Here is a 19,596-nt window from a genome sequence, read left to right as displayed (position 1 = left end):
TGAGATCTTCTAGAGTTTCAAAATAATTCTACACGGCGGAGTTCGTTAAATGTCGGTGGGTGGGTTGGTGGTGGTACACTTGCACAGTTGCACTAGATTATTAGATTGATGTGCTGTTTTCACTTATGTTTATTTGGTGAAGTCTCGTGAATAATGCCCAATATTAAGAGTTAATAACGTCTTTTTGTGACTTTAGAATTAAAATACAAAAGTAGGTTACTCAAGTGGAGCCTGCTTGACAGCTTGACTGTTTACCAAGACAAAGACAAGCAAATGATTATTATTATGATAAGCTAAAATTGGAACCATTAAGTGATAATTTAACATTATTAATGTCAATTGACCCATTTATTGACCTTTAATCTGATTTATTTATTAAATATTTTTTCGGGTTTTTTAAGTTTTACTTTTGACTTTTAACATTATTCTTATATTTTACTTTGATCATGTTGCATTATTTTTGACTCACTTCAGCGCCTTAACCTTTCATGTTGCATTATTTATACGTAAAGAAAGATATATTTATGTGAAGTTTGTTAGATTCGTCTCGATATGTAATTTTAAGTTTAGTATATTAATGCTTCAAGTTTTGCTTTGGCAAATATGCAATAATGGTAGAACTAAAAGAATGTGGAAGAAGATTACTTGCAACTAAGAAGATAAAATATATATATTCAAATCTCAAGAAGTTTTGAACCTAGAATTTTAGAAAATATATTGGGTGTAACTTTGCAAATTTTAGTTTACAACTTACAAGTACTCTCTTTGTTCTAAAACACTAATTTACTTCTGAAGTTATGTAAAAAAAGGATTTTTTTTCCATCTTTAAATTTTAAATAGTTTATTTTTTCTTATCGTCTTTATGTAAAAATAGGTTTCAATTTTTTGTAGTATTTTCAGAAGAAATATACCAAAATAATTCCACAGCGGTGATTCGTATACTTCCTCCGTTCCAAATTAGATGTTACACTTTCTATTTTAAGAAGTTTCAAATTAGATGTTACACTTTCATTTTGGGTAATAGTTTATCTCTATCTCTCGCCCATCACATGGGATCCTTTTGTTTTCTTTCTCTATCTCTCTCCTCTCCAAAATTGTCTAGGAGTCTGTGATTTTAAAAGTTAACATTTAAAAAGAAACAGAGGAAGTATATTATTATATAATCAAAAATCAAAGTTGACCTAGTTGGTTGTAGGCTCCCCTTCTACCCTTGTGACTTGTAACAAGGGTTCGATTCTCCCTTTCAATGTAAGATCTCAAATTTTTCTCCCACTTGTGCAAAGATTATTCATCTTACCTTAAAAAAAATATTGCATCATTAGATTTAAGTTTTTAAGTTTTAAAATAACTCATAATATTTCATCATTGTTTTACTGTCAACATTAATCATTTTTTGAAGTTGTATATACTCACAATATTGTCAATTTGGACAATATAGTTGCTCGCTATCTATTAGCGTATGAGGTTCTTTTTTTATACATTTTTACCTCTATCTAATTCTTAATTCTTGTATTTACATCTGATAATATAAAAAAAATATTAAAAAAGTGAAAGAATATGATTAAACTTTTTGTGGGCTAACCCCCAAATTAAAAATTTACAACTTATAAGAAATGAACTAGATCAATAAATATGTTTCAAAAATAAAATCTAATGCATTAATTAAAAATAAATTTCTAATAAACATTTATTAAAAAGAGAAGAAAAAAGAGGAGAGGATGATGCAAACTTCAATTTGGTCTCGTTTGCCACTGCCGCCTCTGCCAACCCCTTTCTCTCTCTAGTCTCTTACTGAACAACCCGACATTTTCTCTGCTAAAACCCTGTAATTTCTGCGCTCTTTTTTTAGGTCTTCATTGGTTCTTTAATCCTGTCACTAAAAAACTGCCAAATTTGAGAAAGATGCAGCAACAATCACCTCAAATGTTCAACCACCCACCTTCACAACCCACAATTACTACAGAACAAATTCAAAAGGTATCATTTTTCCACTTTAATTTTTCTGGGTTTTAGAAATCTGATTCTGGGTACTCGAGTTTTTTTTTTTACTTTAAATCTCTTTAAACAATGTTTTGCTTTGATGGGTCAATTGGGTATTGTGTGTTCTTCATTTTTATTATTATTCCTTCATCATTTTTGTTTACAGTTTACTTTTGCAGTTAATTACTACATTTTATGCTTCTTATGACCATGATTCAGTATCTGGATGAGAACAAGCAGTTGATTTTGGCAATTATGGAAAGTCAAAACTCTGGAAAAATGAATGAATGTGCCCAGTAAGTTGTTTATGTGCCTAATTTTGTGTTGGGTTTTTTGGTGTTTTCCAATTTGTGCTGTGTGATTTTGAGTGCAAATCTGTTTTTTTGCTGGTTTATTCACATATATGGTGTTGGTGGATTGATGATCATGGAATGAGAATTACAAGTTACAACTAGAAAATAGGTACCATGGATTTTTGTTCCTGTGATATTCTGAAACTCTGATATTTGGCTACCACTTTTTGTTGTTGTTTAGTGTTTGGACCACATAAACTGAGTAGAAGGAAGGTGTTCTTTGGCATTTATTTTATTGCTGAGAGTATTTAGAAAGGTGTTGTAGCATTAAAGAACTGAGTTTAGATTTGCAAACCTAGGTGGTTGTTTGGTTTATATGGGAAGTCAACATTCCCATGAAATTGCAATTCGTAGGAAATAAATTATTTAATCAAATTCATGGGAAATTGGTTAAATTGTTTGGTTGACAATGAGGGAATTAAACGGGAATTTAATTCTACTTAGCTAGAGGAACCTAGGTAAGTAACTTCCTCCAGTTTGTGGGAACTCCAAATTCCTAGGAATTTCTGATTCCTTCATTTTCTATTTTGTTGTGAACCAAACAACCATTGATACTAGGAACGTTACGTGGCCACGTTCCACGTTCCAGGGATGCGTCCCGGAACATAGTACGTGGTACGTGGTACGTGGTTTAGGAGAGGCTGCGTATGGCGTTCCCGTTTCCGTACCACCTTCCGGAACGTTCTGTGTTCCATGTAACCATGCAAACAACTCACCAAAATTTGAATTTCTAAGAATTTCTATTTCCCAGTTTTCTCATATCAACAAACAACCACTAGGTAAATTCTTTCATCTGCTGTTTTTTTCTTTATTATCAAGTAGGAAGAGTCAATCTAACTTTCTTTCTTATGTGTTTTTGTCTTTAGCTTATGCCAACATAAATTTTCTACAAGAAGGTTAATGTTGCCGAATTAGGATTTCTCACTGAATGGTGAACCATGACTTTGGTTAGATATTGTAGGAGTAGATGTTTCAAGAACAGGATGTTCACCTTGGTTGAACACACGTTAATAATTGATTAATAATCAATTCTAACATTTTGCTATCCACTGCGAGAAAAACTAGCTATCTCTATTCACTGCATTATTAAGTTCCATAAGTATGAAATGTAGAAGGTGAAACAAGAATAAAGATTGCTCTCAAACTGTTTATAGGCATAGATGTCTTGCATGTACTTTATGATTTTATTGCACCAATAGTGCTAAGTTACTTGAACTCTTTGAGACTGTGCAGCAAAAAACGCTTGATCTTTTTCTCTTTCCCCATCTTCCACCCCCTTGTATAGTTATTGGTCCGAGTTACTAATGAACACTCCTTGGTGCAGTCTCCCAAAGCATCACTTCCCTTAGGCCTGTATATACTGCACAATTATTAGTGCTCACCCAGCAAAGATATCTCTTTCACTGGTGTACGCTTTAAATTTTAAACCCATGACCTCTAATGCATGAGTTGCAGTTCTATTCTCAAAAGGACCTTCAAGGTTAATGACTGATTGATCATCTCTCTTTCTGGCTTTATTTCAAGTTATGGTGATTCTTCTTTATCCTTAATTAAGGGTCTTATCTCTACTTCCCATTCGGGCCAAATGAATCTTATGGCACCTGTTTTATCATTTGAATATTTAGGTATCAAGCTCAGCTGCAGAAAAACTTGATGTACTTGGCTGCAATTGCTGATGCTCAGCCACCAGCACCTACAGGACCCTCTCAGCCGCAGGTATCCTAGCCGACTTTCTTCTTATATTATACTCCTTATATCTTAATCTTCCACACTTACATCTTCTTCATTATTATATAGAATTCTCAGATGCCTATGCAATCGACCATTCCACAAGGCCCTTTTATGCCGCCTCCTAAACCTGCAAACACCCCACAGCAAACAGGTCCCAGATTGCCCTTTGCTCTACAGTCGTTTGATCAGCAGTCACCCCATATGCAAATGCAATACCAACAGTCCATGGCAGGCTCCATGGGTATGAGAATGGGTGGGAATAATGTTTTACGCCCTTCCATCCAGACCGGATATGGAGCTCCAACACATTTTATGGATGCACGGAACAGACAAGATGGTTCTGAAGCAAGTCTCGGTGATGATCATGGAAAGTAACCTAGCTAGGTGGTTGCTAAGAGAATCAAGGATCTGCATGGGTGCTTTTGGTGAAACTTTTGCTACCCAAAGATAAGAAACACTTGTTAGTTTCCTTACCTAGCAGATTCCATTGGTTTCAAGTAGGAGAATTTGGTATACTTTGCCAAGTTCAATAGTTTTGCATAGAAGAGTCTAAATTGCCTTTTACATCAGTCAATTTGTAGGCAGCTAAGCTTGCATTTAGAGAGATGAGATACATGGCAATTTACGGCAGTGCTTAAACTAATAGAAATATCTAAAGAATTAAAGATGTTTTGTGGTTGGCCTTTTTGTAAGTTACAGCCAGAACTAATATTTCATCTATGATAATATGCGTAATGATGTTAACTGCTTCTACCTGTTGCTAATTAGTAATTTGTAATGGGTTGTCTGGGTTTTGGTGAAAAATCGAGAGCATTCTTTAGGAGTTAATCTCATGTTAGTTAGCTGATAAGTACTGCTTATTGTAGTTAAACTTGAGAATTGCTGGAAATCACAGAAGTGAAGGTTTTGTGCTTCGTGTCGAGAATTGCTAGTACCCATGGTTTCTCTCAAGTTGTTTTTGAATCAGGACTGCTTAACCTTAATCTCTCGTCTTGCAAAAGGTGATATCTACTTGACCAATCTTGACTCCATTTTAGAAGACTCCATTGTCCATAGCGAATAATTTGATTCTGTTGAATGGTGTGTCATGTGCGTAGGGATGGTAACTCTGTTGCCCGTTTCTCGTTAGATTAGTGTCATTTGGTATTAAGCAACGTTGAAAAGGTCATTTGTTCACCGGAGGTCTGTCATGTCTCTCTGTATGTTGTTACTCCTTTAACTGACTCTTTATCTCCAAGGTCTTAGTTAATGTTCATTAATGGTTTGAATTCAAAAAAAAAGGTTAAATTTGAAGACAAAAAGGATGCCCAAAGACATTCAACTTAGAGCCGATCAAATCGATGAAGAGCTACATTCGTTTGCTACATTAGTACTATCAAAGGGGCGGGTAAACCAAAAAACTTGTTATCGTTTTTGTAAAAGTGTGGTAACGATTTACCACTTTTACAATTTACATTTCAATTTATTGCGAGTTTAACTTGATTCTCACTTTAGACTTTACATTTCAATTTAGAACGAGTTCAATTTGATTCTCATTAAAGAAAAAAATGCTTAACGTCATCTCTAAGGGCTTTGAATTAGAAATAGGTCATAAATTGTTAAGATATTGAGATTTTTATGAACTAAATTGATGCTTGATTTTATAGTGAATTCTTATCCAATACTCCATGTGTATTTTTTATTTATCTTACCCACTTTAATAATATGCGTTTACTGATGCATTTCTATGAAGTTATATATTTTCATTACATATTAGTAGATTTTATAACTATTGGATATTAATAAATTAATATGAATATATTTTATTTTTTATATTTTTCCAAGGTAAGGAGAATTTCCTTGTATGAAAGGGGGAAAATAGAGGATCCTTCTTGTAAGGAGTGAGAATCGAACTCTTGTCACAACTCACAGGGATGCAAGAAGGACCTTACAACCATTAGGCCAACCTTGATCCTCTTATTTTATACCAGTATAAATTACACAGACTACTATGTTAAAAATAGACATTCATCAATTGCCCTAGTAGGTGGTAATATATGAAACTATGGTAGTAATAGTAGTGAACTTGCATAAGTTTCGAAGAAAAAGTCCCATACAAAAGCATATCGTAAATCAATTTCATTGCCAAGTATTTTCTAAGTATGTGTGTATCTTTTTTGTTAAGGGGATTCTAGAAGTTTTAACGGAGAACAATTTTGATAACTTACAAGCCTAAATAAGATTCGATCCTAAAACAAAATACAATAAATAGTTTAACTCCCCAAGCTTAATAATATTTACCCTCACATGTGAGTTGTTCATGGATCTCAACAATTATTCATAAATTTCAAAGATAAAACCCAAAGGGAGAAAAAATCCCAATAACAAAACAAAATAAAACTAAAATAAAGAGAAACGACGTCGTTGAATACGTCTCTAATAAGGGGAATAGGCGAAATCGAACAATGGCGGAACTCAAAAGCAAAGAAAAAACATTTCATTAGGGTCAAATTTCTCAGAGGAAGAAAAACCAACAAAATACAGAAAAGGAGGAGAGAGAAAGATAAAGTAATGGGTTATGTTCTAAGGGTAAGATTGGCATCATTTTTTGCAGGTGCAGCTATGGCTTCAACTGCTGGTCTTTACATCCTTTACAAAGATTACAAATTTGCCCATCATTCCATCTCTGACCAGGTTTTTCTCTCTCATCATCTTAATGAATTGAAATTTGGGTAATTTTTACATGAATTTTACTGTTTTGATTGTGGGTTTTGATTGTGTTTGTAAGATGCAAAATTTGATGTTTAATCTAGGAAGTTATTGTTTGTAATTGGGAAATGGGAATTGCCCAGTTCTGAATTTGAAGTTCAATTTTAAGTTTGAGACTCATAATCTGTTTATTAGGGTGAATTTGTTTTGATGGACTTTTTTTTTTTAATCAATTGGGTATTGTTATATGAGCATTTGATGGGTGTATCTCATTTTTATCTGTGTATTTTATTGAATGGAGAACTTTTTATTAAGTTTACTTGGTTGCAAACTTGCAATGCTGATTAGTTATTTTGGCTGAAGTTTATATGTTGAAGGATTTTGTTTTAGCAATTTCGTCGTTAGTAGTCTTGATTGGTTAGATTAAGGCAGCACCACTTGAGGCTACAAAATGCGAACACGGGCCGTTGTTGGATGGGTTGATGTTATATCAGTTAGGAATTTAAGTGCAAATTGATGTGAGGTTGTAGATTTCTTGGTTTGGTTTTTTTAGGACTATTACTAGGTTCATAGGAAATGGGAGCTAGGTGACTCTAATTGAGTGATTGAGGGTCTGGTTTTTCGACCTCATGGTTTTGGTCGTTGATTTCATATCTATTTGCAGTAACTGCGACCCCAATGTTAAGAAGAAAAAGGGAAGCTTTTTGTCGGTTTTGATCATTTACCTAGGGTTGTTTAGGCAGCAATTGGAGTAGGATAACAAGCAATGTGATGCCTTTTTTACACTATAATATATGCACCAATAGCTTGTAAAAAAGTCACCTAGCTAGATTTAAGCTTTCAAGAAAATGCTGATGGTGCAGAGATCCTATCCAAGTCCATTTTATGAGTTCAGTAACGAGCTATTTGAGCTAATTCTAAGCCAAAATGTACTCTAGTATATCATCGTGGGTCAAAGTGGACAAGCGAACTTCTGTACCATCTGCCATTGGCAATATTTGAAGTTGTCACAGCCTTTTTCTCTTTTTCCTTGCTTCACATTTTTTTATCCGTAGTTTGAATTGAGCAAGTGATATTTATACCTGTCAAGGCTGTCAAATACGACCAAGCACAAATCTTCTAATGCCCAGTCCTATATAAATGATATATCATGCTAGATCTCTTTTGAATTCAACATGGCTTAGAACAAATAATTTTATCTCTCTCTATGCATATACCATTGGCGAAATTTGAAGTTGCTGTGTTCTTTCTTCACCTTAATAACTTTTGTTAACTAGGGTCTTCTTACCTAATGTGTCACTAGAAGGACACTAGATATTGAAGTTTCTATGATTGTTTGGCTTCTTATCAAACGATCTCTTCATAATGCTTATAGAACGATGTATAATAAAGTATCTAAGTACTAGAGAGTAAAAGTAGTGTGTGCCATAATGCATGGCGTTCTGGAATTAATGTTTTCTTCTTATAATATGTGTGTGGTATTGTTGCTGTAAGTTTGTTACTTTGTTATTTTTGGCACTTGCTGTTAGAAGATTGTTCTGGTTTTTTATTTGCATTTGATTGTTGAGTATAGTTCCCTTTTTTTTTCCTTTGTTTGTCAAACTTTTAGCTTGTTACTTGTTTTTTTTTTGTTGGATCCATATGAGCCACGAATGAACAACAAAGAAGTGGAGGGGGGATTCGAACATGTAACCTCACAAAACCTCAATCTTAACCACCAGGCTAAGACATCCTTGGTTAGCTTGTTACTTGTTGACAGCCTTCTTTTTCCTGGCTTTGTGGGTTTTGGGCATGGGCGGATCTAGAGGGGGTACAAGGGGTACAGCTGTACCCCCATTATTTATGAAAAATAATGAAAACAAATCAATAAGTTGAGGTTTGTCTTGTTGGTAGCAAAAGGGAAAAGAAAGATCCATGAATTTATGAGGAGGTCTCGAGTTCGAAACCCCACAAAGTTCTTTTTATGCTTTTAATTACTTACCCTTTGACTCATGTTTAATTTATCTTCAACACTTTTACTATATATTACTCTCTATGGGCCTATGGCTATTAGTGTGAAACTAAAAATTTATAAGTAAGCTTACTCTGCAACTACAAATTCATAAGCCCACAAAAATAAAAGCTCCAAAATAATAATTTTGTCTCTATTCTTTTTCCTTCAAAATTTCCTCATTTATATACTTAAACTACTGTTTTTAAATTGAAAAACTTATTTAAAGATCTGGTTATTTAAATTGGAACATTGAACACTTAAATAGTTAGCAATTATATCTAAGTTCTTACTTAAACTTAAGGAGAAATTTTTTTTCTCATTTATATACTTAAACAACTGTTTTCAAATTGAACAACTTATTTCTAAAAATCTGGTTTTTTAAATTGAAACATTATTGAACACTTAAATAGTTAGCAATTATATCTAAGTTCTTACTTAAACTTAGGGAGAAAAAAATGTTAATAAAGCTTTATTTTGAAAAAAAATAAAATAACGAGTCTAACTACTTACGTATTCGTACCCCCATGAGTAAATTCCTAGATACGCCACTGGTTTTGGGTAGTCAATTGCTGTTGTACTAAGTTTGGTTTATGATTTCTTATTTCTTGAATGCTTTGTCTTTTGAGTGATATATACTTGCTTGCTTGTTTTTTCATGTGTTTTTCCCTTCTCGTGCTGGTGCATTTAAGCTGGTTAATGTAGGTGCCTTAAAAAATTCTGCTGCCAGTGATTAAAATTCCGAGTTGCTTAACTTGCTTATATGCTACGTGGATAAATACCTGTGTCTTAAAACTTGTAGCCGAGACTAATAGCTACTGACTGTGTGATGGATATAATTGCGCTTGCTAATGGAACAACAATTGAAAGACGATATGGGGATCTTACTATCTGTTATCTCTACTTAACAACCCTACCCCCATATCAGAGGGGGGAAAAAAAGAACAAAGGTCTTCTCTTCACATTCTTTTGTAATGGTTGGTTTTATTTGTTACCTAGCATCCTATTTGAGAAACATATTGAATCTAGAAGAGGAATTATGCATTTGACTTGACCTGCTGAACTTTGAACTACGATGAGCTGATGGAGAATGCTTGGTCATAACAACAATATTGGTGGTTTTTGCAAACTCTACTATAAATCTACTTTGTCAGTAGTTACCTAGAGCTTTTTTTATATGTAAATCACGGCTTATTGTGTGACCTCTATGAAAGTATTATCATTTATATAACATCAAAATTCACGTTCGTTTAATACATTTTCCTGAGATAGTATTAATTGCAGAATATATGATATAACCATGCATCAACTGGGGTTATTAATGTTTATATTTCTAGCTTCTTCGACTCAGCGATTTGGGCTATGTATAGCAATTATCCAATTTATTCTATTGTCATGTAGATTAGTTACCGCTAATTCTGCTTTAACTATGCGCTTGTGGAAAATCTACTACGTTAGTTTTGATGAACTAGTTGCTAGTTTGTGTACGTTATATGCTCGCCTCTTACACTCAGAATTTTTTGTTTTACTTCTGTAGATGAAACTTCTGCACGATTCTCTGGATAAACGTGTCTCTTCTTTGGAGAAGTTAAAAGAAACCGAAGCTCCTGAACATGTGGAAGCAACAGAATAGACCTCTCTTATTGGGTTTTTTGAGTGATTCTGATGTTGTACACTCTCAGATGTTAAGGAGAGGTTCATAGAAGGATTGTTTTTCCCCCTGAAGTATAAATAATGTTCATGAGGTACTCAATCTATTTTATGTTAATCAGGCAATTGTGTTTTGTTGCTCCTTTAGTTACGTTTTAAATTTACACTTGTGAAACGATGATTGAAGGCTTTCTTGGACAGTTATTCTTTCAAAATATTTTGCATTTTGTCCAATTCCTTTTAGCCTGTTTTTACTCAGTCTGGTGTTAGTGTTCAACCAACGAGCTAAAACATCTCCTGGTTGGGTCTCAACCATTAATAAAGCGTCATATTTCCTTCACCTAAACGAGAACTTGATTTAGGGGTCTCTTTTTAACAGTCGTGAATGCAAATAAAAAACATCTCCTAGATAAGCTTTACGTCCCGGTTGTCTTCGTAATAGAAGAGACGTTTGTTGATAAGCTTGTGCTTGTTTGGAAAGATCATCATATATGATTAAAGTGTGTCGTTCACGGTATATAAAATATTCGGCTAGCACCGCTCCGGTATAAGGGGTGAGATACTATTGGTTATCGGTGTCTTTACATATCATTTTTTTTTTGTTTCGGATGTTAGAGAGAGACTAAGCGCATTGATGAAAACGAGATTCAATTCCAAATTTTAGGTATTAGTCTTACAAGACTTTACTAACTAAAGTCGCTGATACCCCCATTCACATATCAATTATAGGTCTCATTAAAAGTCAAAACCATGTATGATATGATGTAAATGAGCATACATAAATACAAAGTCTTTGTACCTTTTTTTCTGAAGTAAACTTTTTATACCTATTTACAAGAGTGAGGAATTGAGGATATAGGTATAAATTGGCACTCCTACAGACATATACTTGTATGCTTCTTTTCAACAAAATTAGCTTTTGGTATAGCTAGCTAGTTGTTTATTGTCACCCATTACTTATTAAGCCATTATTATGATAAGAGACTATGATTCAATCACTCGATACGACGACCTTTTAGATCCTGTTCTTAGACATCACAATGCACCCACATCACATCTCAACCGGACATGTATATTTTTAGGGTCTATAATAAGTTTATAATCATCAAATATTAGTTGTCAAAGTATAGGTGCTCTTTAATATATATATATTAAATTAGTAAAAAGACAAAAAAAAAAAGTACAGATATACTGAATTATTTAGTTAGAAAACTAATTACAATTATTTTGATTTATAAAAAACGATAGTTAAGTTCAATATCTATTTTACAAAAAGTGAAATGAATTACTTCATATATGAAGTATCCAATGTTAGAGCCTTAGAGGTGTAAGTATTTAATTATACATTGCTACCCTTTTTAAAAATAATCAAATTAAAGTATGTTTTAAATGTTCACATGTTTGATTCATTATGATGGTTATATCCAAAAAGTTAAAAGAAGGAATCCATTGCTATGCAAAATATATCAAGCATCGACATTTTATTCAGGAGTTACGTCCATCAACTTGCATTGGTACTATTTAAACACGAAATTACAACAACAATAAGCCTTATTCATGCAACCACCGTTTTTATATTTACCAGTCGAAGCAATACAAGCCTCTCTACACGTCTCATCACTGCAATTTTGCAAAGGAATTGGATAATCAGAACATGGTCCTCGATCATGTGCTAAGACGCTATCTGGTAATGTTGTCCGAACCATGCACAAAAAAAAAAGGATTAAGGATTACTAATCAGGGACGGGGCAAATATGAGAAAAAATAATTGGAATCCGTACAATTTCTTTAATTGGGCTCTTCATTTGTAGTTCAAAAAAGATATAAGTATAAGATTCGTACTTACAGTTGGCTAATGGCGACTATCTTCAAAAGTTTAAACAATAAAATTTTGATGAATTTCATGTTCTATTTATTCCTTTCCTTACACTTTTACTACTGATCCAAATGTTTTCTTTTGTCTAATCTTAAAACAATCAAAAATAAATATATTTTGAGATCATTATATTTTTGAGGCCCTATTATGTTGTCCTGATTGTATGAGCCTAAGAATCACCTTTGTTAGTAATAACTAATGACATGCTTATTTTTCAAAGTAACAAAGAATATGAGGTCCTAAAGGGAACTTTAGTAGAGTACATATTACTAGTATTTCATATAATGATTACATAGAATTATTAATAATCATGTAATTTAGCTAGCTTGTAGGATATAAATATAATTACCGTTTGGAAGCAAAACGAGTGACAGTATGAGGAACAAAGCAAAAATGCTCTTCGCCATGGATAATCTTGATGATAAGAATTTCAGGTGCATATAAGATTAGTAATTATTCTAGTTTATATAGCTAGGCAAACATACAAATCCAACTTAGAAAAATAATACCTAATATATGCTGCATTAATTGCTAGCAATCTCATTTGATTCTCTAACTTTTTTGTATGATTCTCTTCCTAATTTAGCAATTTACTAATTAATATGACCCGTGAATGCCCATTGCCGTATTTATATTAATTGTGTAAGTATTGTGAGAAAAGATGGTACAAAATTCAAGATATTCCATCAATATCATTACACATAGTCGCTCTCTAATACCAAAAATAATTGATTGATATAACCCCTTACCTCCACGATATTTTTCTTTTTTTTTTTTTTTTGGTTAGCACATGATATGTTTTCCCCATTGAATAAATGTAGTTGGAAGTTAATCATAGTATTATATGGTTTCGTTTGTTTTTTTAATTGTCATCACATGCTTTTCTTTGTATGTTTCAATATTAAGAAGGCAAACCCTTTTGCGTGTTTCAATGTTAAGGTGTTCCCTAACTCGCTAACTCTTAATTAATATTGAAAAAATTGACCTCAACCTAATTTATGGACACTCACCGCTCAACAAAAAAGACAAGTGGTATACATAAATGATAAACATCTTTTAATAAGATAATGAAAGATTATAAAATATAGATGAATAGAGTACTAATCAATGAGATGACATACATAAGAGTTAACATGTATGGTTGTTCAAACAAAAAAAAGAAACATGTATGATTTTTCACCCAAAAAAGAACATGTATGATTGTTCACCTAAAAAACATCAAAAATATGTATGATTGACTGTTAACAACTCCCTCCGTTTTTATTCATTCTTCTATTTGTTTTTTCACATTTGTCACAATACATATTATATCAAGTACAAACATAATAGGTCATTAACCATGAATTTTCTGACTTTCAGCAAAGCTACAGATGGATTTCAGTCTTCTTAATATTAGAGGCCAAACAAAAAAATTCAAGTAATTCAAATGAGTTTTTATTTTTATATTTGCTTCATAGAAAGAGTTTCCAAAAAATGAAGAAAATCTGGCGTCGCCCGGACTCGAACCGGAGACCTTCAGTGTGTTAGACTGACGTGATAACCAACTACACCACGACACCACGGCTGAGTAGATAGTGTTATTATATTTTGCATTTAAACAACAACACTTTCTAATGGAGACAAGTAGACAGGTAGTCCAAGTTATCAACATTTCTTTTCAGGATTGTAGAAAGAAGGAAAATGAAAAGGGTTTTGATTTTTGTCATAATCTAGATATATAATAATAATATGAGTGAAGATAAGTTAAAAGGAAAAATCAACTAGTAGAATAGTTAGTAAAAGTATCTTACTTTAAAAAATCCTTCCGGTTCTTTCTCTAGTTTTCTAGAGAGAGTTTGTTCCCTTTAGGTTTTTCCTTGGGAGGGTTTCTTCCTAGCCTCCGCGGTTAGGGTTTTCACTTTTTTAAAGCTTTTTCCTTCCTTCTTTCTTCCTCTTCTTCTTCCTTCTTCCTTTTCTTAGGGGCTACCACTGGTGTTTTAACCAGTGATAAGCCCCGAAAAATCCTATTTATTTGCTTTCAATAAAAGTTCCCATCTTTTATATGGTGATTTTTTCTAGTATGTTGATTGTGTTGGTTTTTGAAGAATTAGGATTTCACAACTTCTGTAAAATTATGGAAGACTATTGGAGTACGTTCATCCCAAAATTTTCGCATGTGCAGATCGTATGACGAACCAGAGCGAACTCACAGATTGCATTGCTTCAGATGAAGATTTTTATTAAGGCAAAATTAAGTCAAATCTGCGATGTTTACATTTCTAGGGTGATATGTATTTCTATTAGAATTTTATGTTTTTCAGAAATGGCTTGTAAGTGTCGTTTGGCGAAATATTAATGAAATCCCTTTTCTTTCCGTCAAAAAAAAAACAATAATAGTGTGCTAACTTACATTATAGTACATTAGAACATAAACATTTAGGGTCTGTTCTGTTCAACTTATTTTGTCTTACCTTATCTTATAAGATCTTAGACGATCTTATCTTCTCATATTTTTTTCTGGAAATGAGTGAAGATAAGTTAACTAGGGGTGTAAGCGGATTACGAAAAGTCCCGAGTCCAATCCAGTCCAGTCCAAACTTGTCGGACTGGACTGGACTGAAAATTTTTCGGACTGGACTCGGACTCAAATTTTCGAGTCCAAATATTTTTGGACTGGATTTGGACTCATCCCTTTGGAGTCCAGTCCAGTCCAAAAATATTTGTATATATATTATATATTTAATACATATATAATGTATATATTTAAAAAAATTGATACTACTTTTAAAATTTTGGAGTTTTCAACCTTCCCTCTCTAAATATTTCAACTGGCGCCAGACTATTGCACTTAGCTCCATTTGTTAAATAAGTAAATTATACTAGCAGTATTGCAGTAGTAGGCTAGTAGCCAACTAATTCTATCTCACTTCACTCCTCAGTCCTTACTACTCACTTCCTCTTACTCTTCATTTTCTTTCTACCTCGCTGTCTCGACTCTCGCATTCTCTATTTCTCTCTCAGATTAATTCTCAGTCTCTCTACTTCCTCTCAACTTAGATCAAGGCAAGCATCTAATTCAACTTTTTATTCATAGTATTTTACTTTAATTTAAGCTTTCAATCTAATTTGTGGATATTGATAATTGAATCAGATGTCAAATGCTCAAGCATCTCAAAAAACGTTGTAAATCACTGAATCTAAATCGGAAAAAAAAATCGGACTGAACTGGACTGGATTCGGACTCAAGAAAAAATTATCGGACTGGATTGGACTGGACTCAAAAATTATTTGGATCGGACTTGGACTCAATTTCCCGAGTCCAAAAAACTTTGGACTGGATTTGGATTTGGCAAAATCCAATCCAGTCCAATCCACTTACACCCCTAAAGTTAACAGAACATCTTAACTTATATTATTTTATTTTATCTTATCTTATATGATCTTATAAGATCTTAAATGAGTTAAAATAAGCTGAACAGAACAGACCCTTAGACACAAGCAGACACAAGCAAACTTTTTTTCAAGTTTCATGTAGGCTAATGGGGGTAACATACAAGGGGAGTTGGGTTCGGGTCGGGGTCGGATCGGGTCGGGTTCATGACACTTTGGGGTCACATGGGTTGATTTCGTGTTATCTTCGCGTTGAGATGGCCAGCAGTGCGGGCCATCCAGCCCAACCCACCTCGTTGGTCGGACCTGCGAAAAGTCTGAGCAGCTTGGCTTGAACCGTAAAATTGGTGGATGAGCCGGATTTTTTGAGCTAGCCCCCGAAAGCCACTACTAAAACTGCCTAACTCAGTCCATGACCCGAAAAAGACCAGCCTAGTAATTATCCAACCAAATTGTGTGTATTTTAATCAAATTGTATATATTTTGAATCTAATTGCATATATTATAATTTAATCAAATTCAAAATAATAAAATTATTCATTAATATTAATAATTGTATATATTTCAATTCATTTCAAAGATTTTATGTAATAATAAAAAATCATTCCTATTATTACATATTCTTTTTTAAAAAATCTCATGTTAGGCCCACAAACTGTCATAACAGGATCCAAACCGTGAAACACACCGTCATGGGTAAAGTTTTTTCAGCCTGCCAACCAGTCCTTCCAACCGGTAAAATTTAAGCTCCGATCTTGGACCGTGAATTATAAACATAGCCCGCCCAACCCCCACTAGTGGCCATCACTATCTTCACGTTTGTCAGGTCTGGCTGGGACTGTGTCAGGTTATTTCGAGTTTTCGATGGTTATTTCGAGTGAAAAAATAGTTTCATTATTTAGGTAGTGTAAACATATACTGCATCCGTTTCTTTTTAATTGTTACACTTTGACATTTTACGCTATTCACAAAGTTCACTTTGACCATCATTTGTAATTTATACGTGAATAAAAATATAATTATGTGAGATCTTGTTGGATTCGTTTTAACATGTATTTTATTAATATGTACTTTTTATAATTTTTACAAATCTAAAACTAAAGATATATGTTCCCAAAGTTATGCATTGGCATTCGTAAAAAGTACAAGTGTATTAGTGTAACAATTAAAAAAAATCAGAGAGAGTACGAATTTGTTTTACCAACTTTGCTTATTTCCGAACGGGGATAGTATTAGGAAAAATGTAGTCGCTCCGTTTCATTTTAATCTACACACTTACACTTTTCACGCATGCCAATGCAAAACTTTGAGGACATATATCTTTAGTTTTGTATTTGTAAAAATTATAAAAAGTACAAATCAATAAAATACATGTTATGATGAATTTAACAAGATCCCACCTATTTTCATCCGCGTATAAATCACAAATGTCAAAATGAAATTTGTGAATAGTATAAAATATCAAAGTGTAACAATTAAAATGAAACGGAGGGAATATGTAGTATTAAGATACGCAAGAAAGTCAAAGAAAGGAATAAATGACGATTGACCACTACCACATTTCCTAGGAACAAAAACAACAGAAAAAATATCTGTCTTCACCAAATCTTACAGTCAAAGCTTCATCCCCTCACAACAATGGCGATCTTCTCACCTCCAACTTACACCCCTCTTTCTTTTCTCGCATTATTCCTCTTTCTAACCCTAACCCTAACTTTCGCTGAAATTCGATTCTCCGAAATCCGATCCGACTCACGATCCATCATCCCTTTTGACGAATTCGGGTTCACTCACTCTGGAATTCTCGACCTTAATGTCACCATTCTCTCTCTCCGCCTTCAAAATGACCAAATTACCCCTGCTACAAACCCTAACGACCTCTCTCTTGTCGGCTTCTTCCTCTGTACTCGCGATTCCTGGTATCATGTTCTCGAACAACTCAGTCAAAACGACATCGTTTGTGCCCTTCAATCTGACCTAATTAAACCCGTTTTTTCCTTCGATCGTCTCAACAATGGCGGACTAACTCACTTTAATCTCTCTCTTCAAATTTCCGACCCTAATTTGTATACCCTTGTTTTCGCTAATTGCATCCCTAATCTTCATATTTCTATGGATTTGATTTCTTCTATGTATAATTTAGAGGGTCGATCGTCTATAATTCGTGATTATCTTTCTGCTGGTAAGTCTAATTTACCCTCAATTTACTTCCATTTTGCCCTAATTTATTTTACCCTAATTTTGATTTGGTTGTATGTTCTTTATTCTAGAAGAACAGTGATTTATCGAATTCATTTCTTTATGCTTGCTGTTCTTATGTTGAAAGCATTGAATTTATTGTGTGAAGCTGAGGATAAATCTTATATTAAAAGAACTGGGAGTGCTCATGGTTGGGATGTTTTGTTCTACATTTTTAGCTTTTTAAAGGGTATTACTTTGTTTACTTTGATTGTGTTGATTGGAACTGGGTGGTCGTTTTTGAAACCCTATTTGCAAGATAAAGAGAAACAAGTGTTAATGATTGTGATCCCGCTTCAAGTCGTTTCGAATATAGCTCAGGTTGTGATTGATGAAACTGGTCCTTATGGGGATGCATATGCTTGGAAGCAATTGTTCTTGCTTGTTGATGTTGTTTGTTGTTGTGCCGTGTTGTTCCCCATTGTTTGGTCGATTAAGAATCTTAGGGAGGCTGCTAGGACCGATGGGAAGGCCGCCGTTAACTTGATGAAGTTGACATTGTTTAGGCATTACTATGTTGTGGTGATTTGTTATATCTATTTTACGAGGGTGGTGGTTTACGGGTTGGAGACCATCACGAATTACCGGTATCAGTGGACTAGTGTGGTCGCAGGGGAATGTGGTACCCTTGCGTTTTATGTCTTCACCGGGTTTAATTTTAGACCAAAGTCGTGCAATCCCTACTTTGCAATTGATGATGAGGAAGAGGAAGCTGCTTCCGAAATGTTGAAGATGGAAGAAGATGAGTTTGAGTTGTGAAAAGAGGAATTCTTTTTGTCACCCTCCTTTCAGATCGCGGTGGCGATTTTTTGTGTTGTCACGAAGTTTTAAGGCGTGGTTGCATCTTTGAATCTGGATGCTCAATTTTGTGCAAAGTTCTTGCCCCCGACTGACCAACTACTATGTTGGCACTGTATCTGTGTTCACTTACTGTATTTGCCACAAATATCTGTTTGTTTTGTAAACTAGGTAGTTTATGTTATTGTCACACTATGATATTATACAGCAATGAGAGTCTTGAGTACAAAATTAGTTCGATTATATCTCCTTGCATTCTATAGTTCCGCGTTTTTTTGGCTGTGTAACATCTTACTATTGTGGAGATTAGAATGTCTTACAGATATTGACTCATTGTTTAGGTTCTATTGTACTCTTGGTTTTGCTTGTCAAACTTTAGTGTTTGAGGAATTATTTTTGGCATATGTTGCAATTTAGATCGTTTCACAGGATGGAACTTTGATATCAAGCAGCAGCAGCATTACATCAAGATAAACTTTCTTCCCCTTGAAACTTTATGTTTCATCGAGTTTACGTAGTTTTTGGTTGCAGCTTTTATTTCCTAGAGGCTAAACATGTCAATACAACCGAACACACCCATGCACCCACAATTACAGGGCCGTGCCTCTTGCTCCCTGTCCCAAGGGTTCTGATATTGCAGGGCTCAGGCTCGTAGAAGTACACAGCTAGGCAAAGCACCAAATTAGGAGATCATTCTTTGAGGAATTATCTCTAACCTGTGGGATTCATTGGCCCCTCTAAAAATGGCAAAGCTGCTGAACACAAATGATCATATGCAGGGTGCATTTTCTTCACACTAATCTTATACTTCCTTCGGTTTATAATTCTTGCAATGTTTCATTTTATGAAGTTTTCTGTTACTTGCAACATTGACATGTTTGGTAATATATTCTCTCTTTCTTTCTCCTAACACATAAGGGTTT

General features: G+C 33.9%; 3 protein-coding genes and 1 non-coding gene across 5 annotated transcripts; 3 read left to right on the top strand and 1 right to left on the bottom strand.

The window, feature by feature from the left end:
• The first annotated feature begins 1,701 nt into the window (after window positions 1-1,701).
• On the top strand, window positions 1,702-4,808 carry LOC104883346 (GRF1-interacting factor 2). 2 transcript variants are annotated; one of them, XM_048640143.1, is made up of 4 exons: window positions 1,702-1,977; window positions 2,200-2,276; window positions 3,959-4,049; window positions 4,140-4,808. In XM_048640143.1, the coding sequence occupies exons 1-4, from the start codon at window positions 1,903-1,905 to the stop codon at window positions 4,437-4,439; spliced, it is 543 nt and encodes a 180-aa protein (XP_048496100.1). In that variant the 5' UTR covers window positions 1,702-1,902; the 3' UTR covers window positions 4,440-4,808. The 2 variants fall into 2 exon arrangements, with proteins under 2 accessions (XP_048496100.1, XP_010666152.2); XM_010667850.4 differs by having other exon boundaries at window positions 1,705-1,977; window positions 4,131-4,808.
• Window positions 4,809-6,441: 1,633 nt separating this feature from the next.
• LOC104883345 (hypothetical protein) lies at window positions 6,442-10,609 on the top strand. The gene is made up of 2 exons (XM_010667849.4): window positions 6,442-6,737; window positions 10,280-10,609. Exons 1-2 carry the CDS (start codon window positions 6,615-6,617, stop codon window positions 10,373-10,375), a joined length of 219 nt encoding a protein of 72 aa, XP_010666151.1. The 5' UTR covers window positions 6,442-6,614; the 3' UTR covers window positions 10,376-10,609.
• Window positions 10,610-13,753: 3,144 nt separating this feature from the next.
• Window positions 13,754-13,827, bottom strand: TRNAV-AAC (transfer RNA valine (anticodon AAC)). Its single transcript has one exon. It is a non-coding gene; the product is annotated as a tRNA-Val (tRNA).
• A 3,357-nt stretch (window positions 13,828-17,184) lies between these two features.
• On the top strand, window positions 17,185-19,025 carry LOC104883344 (protein CANDIDATE G-PROTEIN COUPLED RECEPTOR 7). Its single transcript, XM_010667848.4, has one exon. It carries the CDS (start codon window positions 17,276-17,278, stop codon window positions 18,632-18,634), a length of 1,359 nt encoding a protein of 452 aa, XP_010666150.2. The 5' UTR covers window positions 17,185-17,275; the 3' UTR covers window positions 18,635-19,025.
• The last annotated feature ends 571 nt before the right edge of the window (window positions 19,026-19,596 follow it).

Source organism: Beta vulgaris, chromosome 3, assembly GCF_026745355.1.
Source record: "Beta vulgaris subsp. vulgaris cultivar EL10 chromosome 3, EL10.2, whole genome shotgun sequence".
NCBI classification, from domain to species: domain Eukaryota; kingdom Viridiplantae; phylum Streptophyta; class Magnoliopsida; order Caryophyllales; family Amaranthaceae; genus Beta; species Beta vulgaris.
This window is presented reverse-complemented; position numbering and strand designations above follow the sequence as displayed.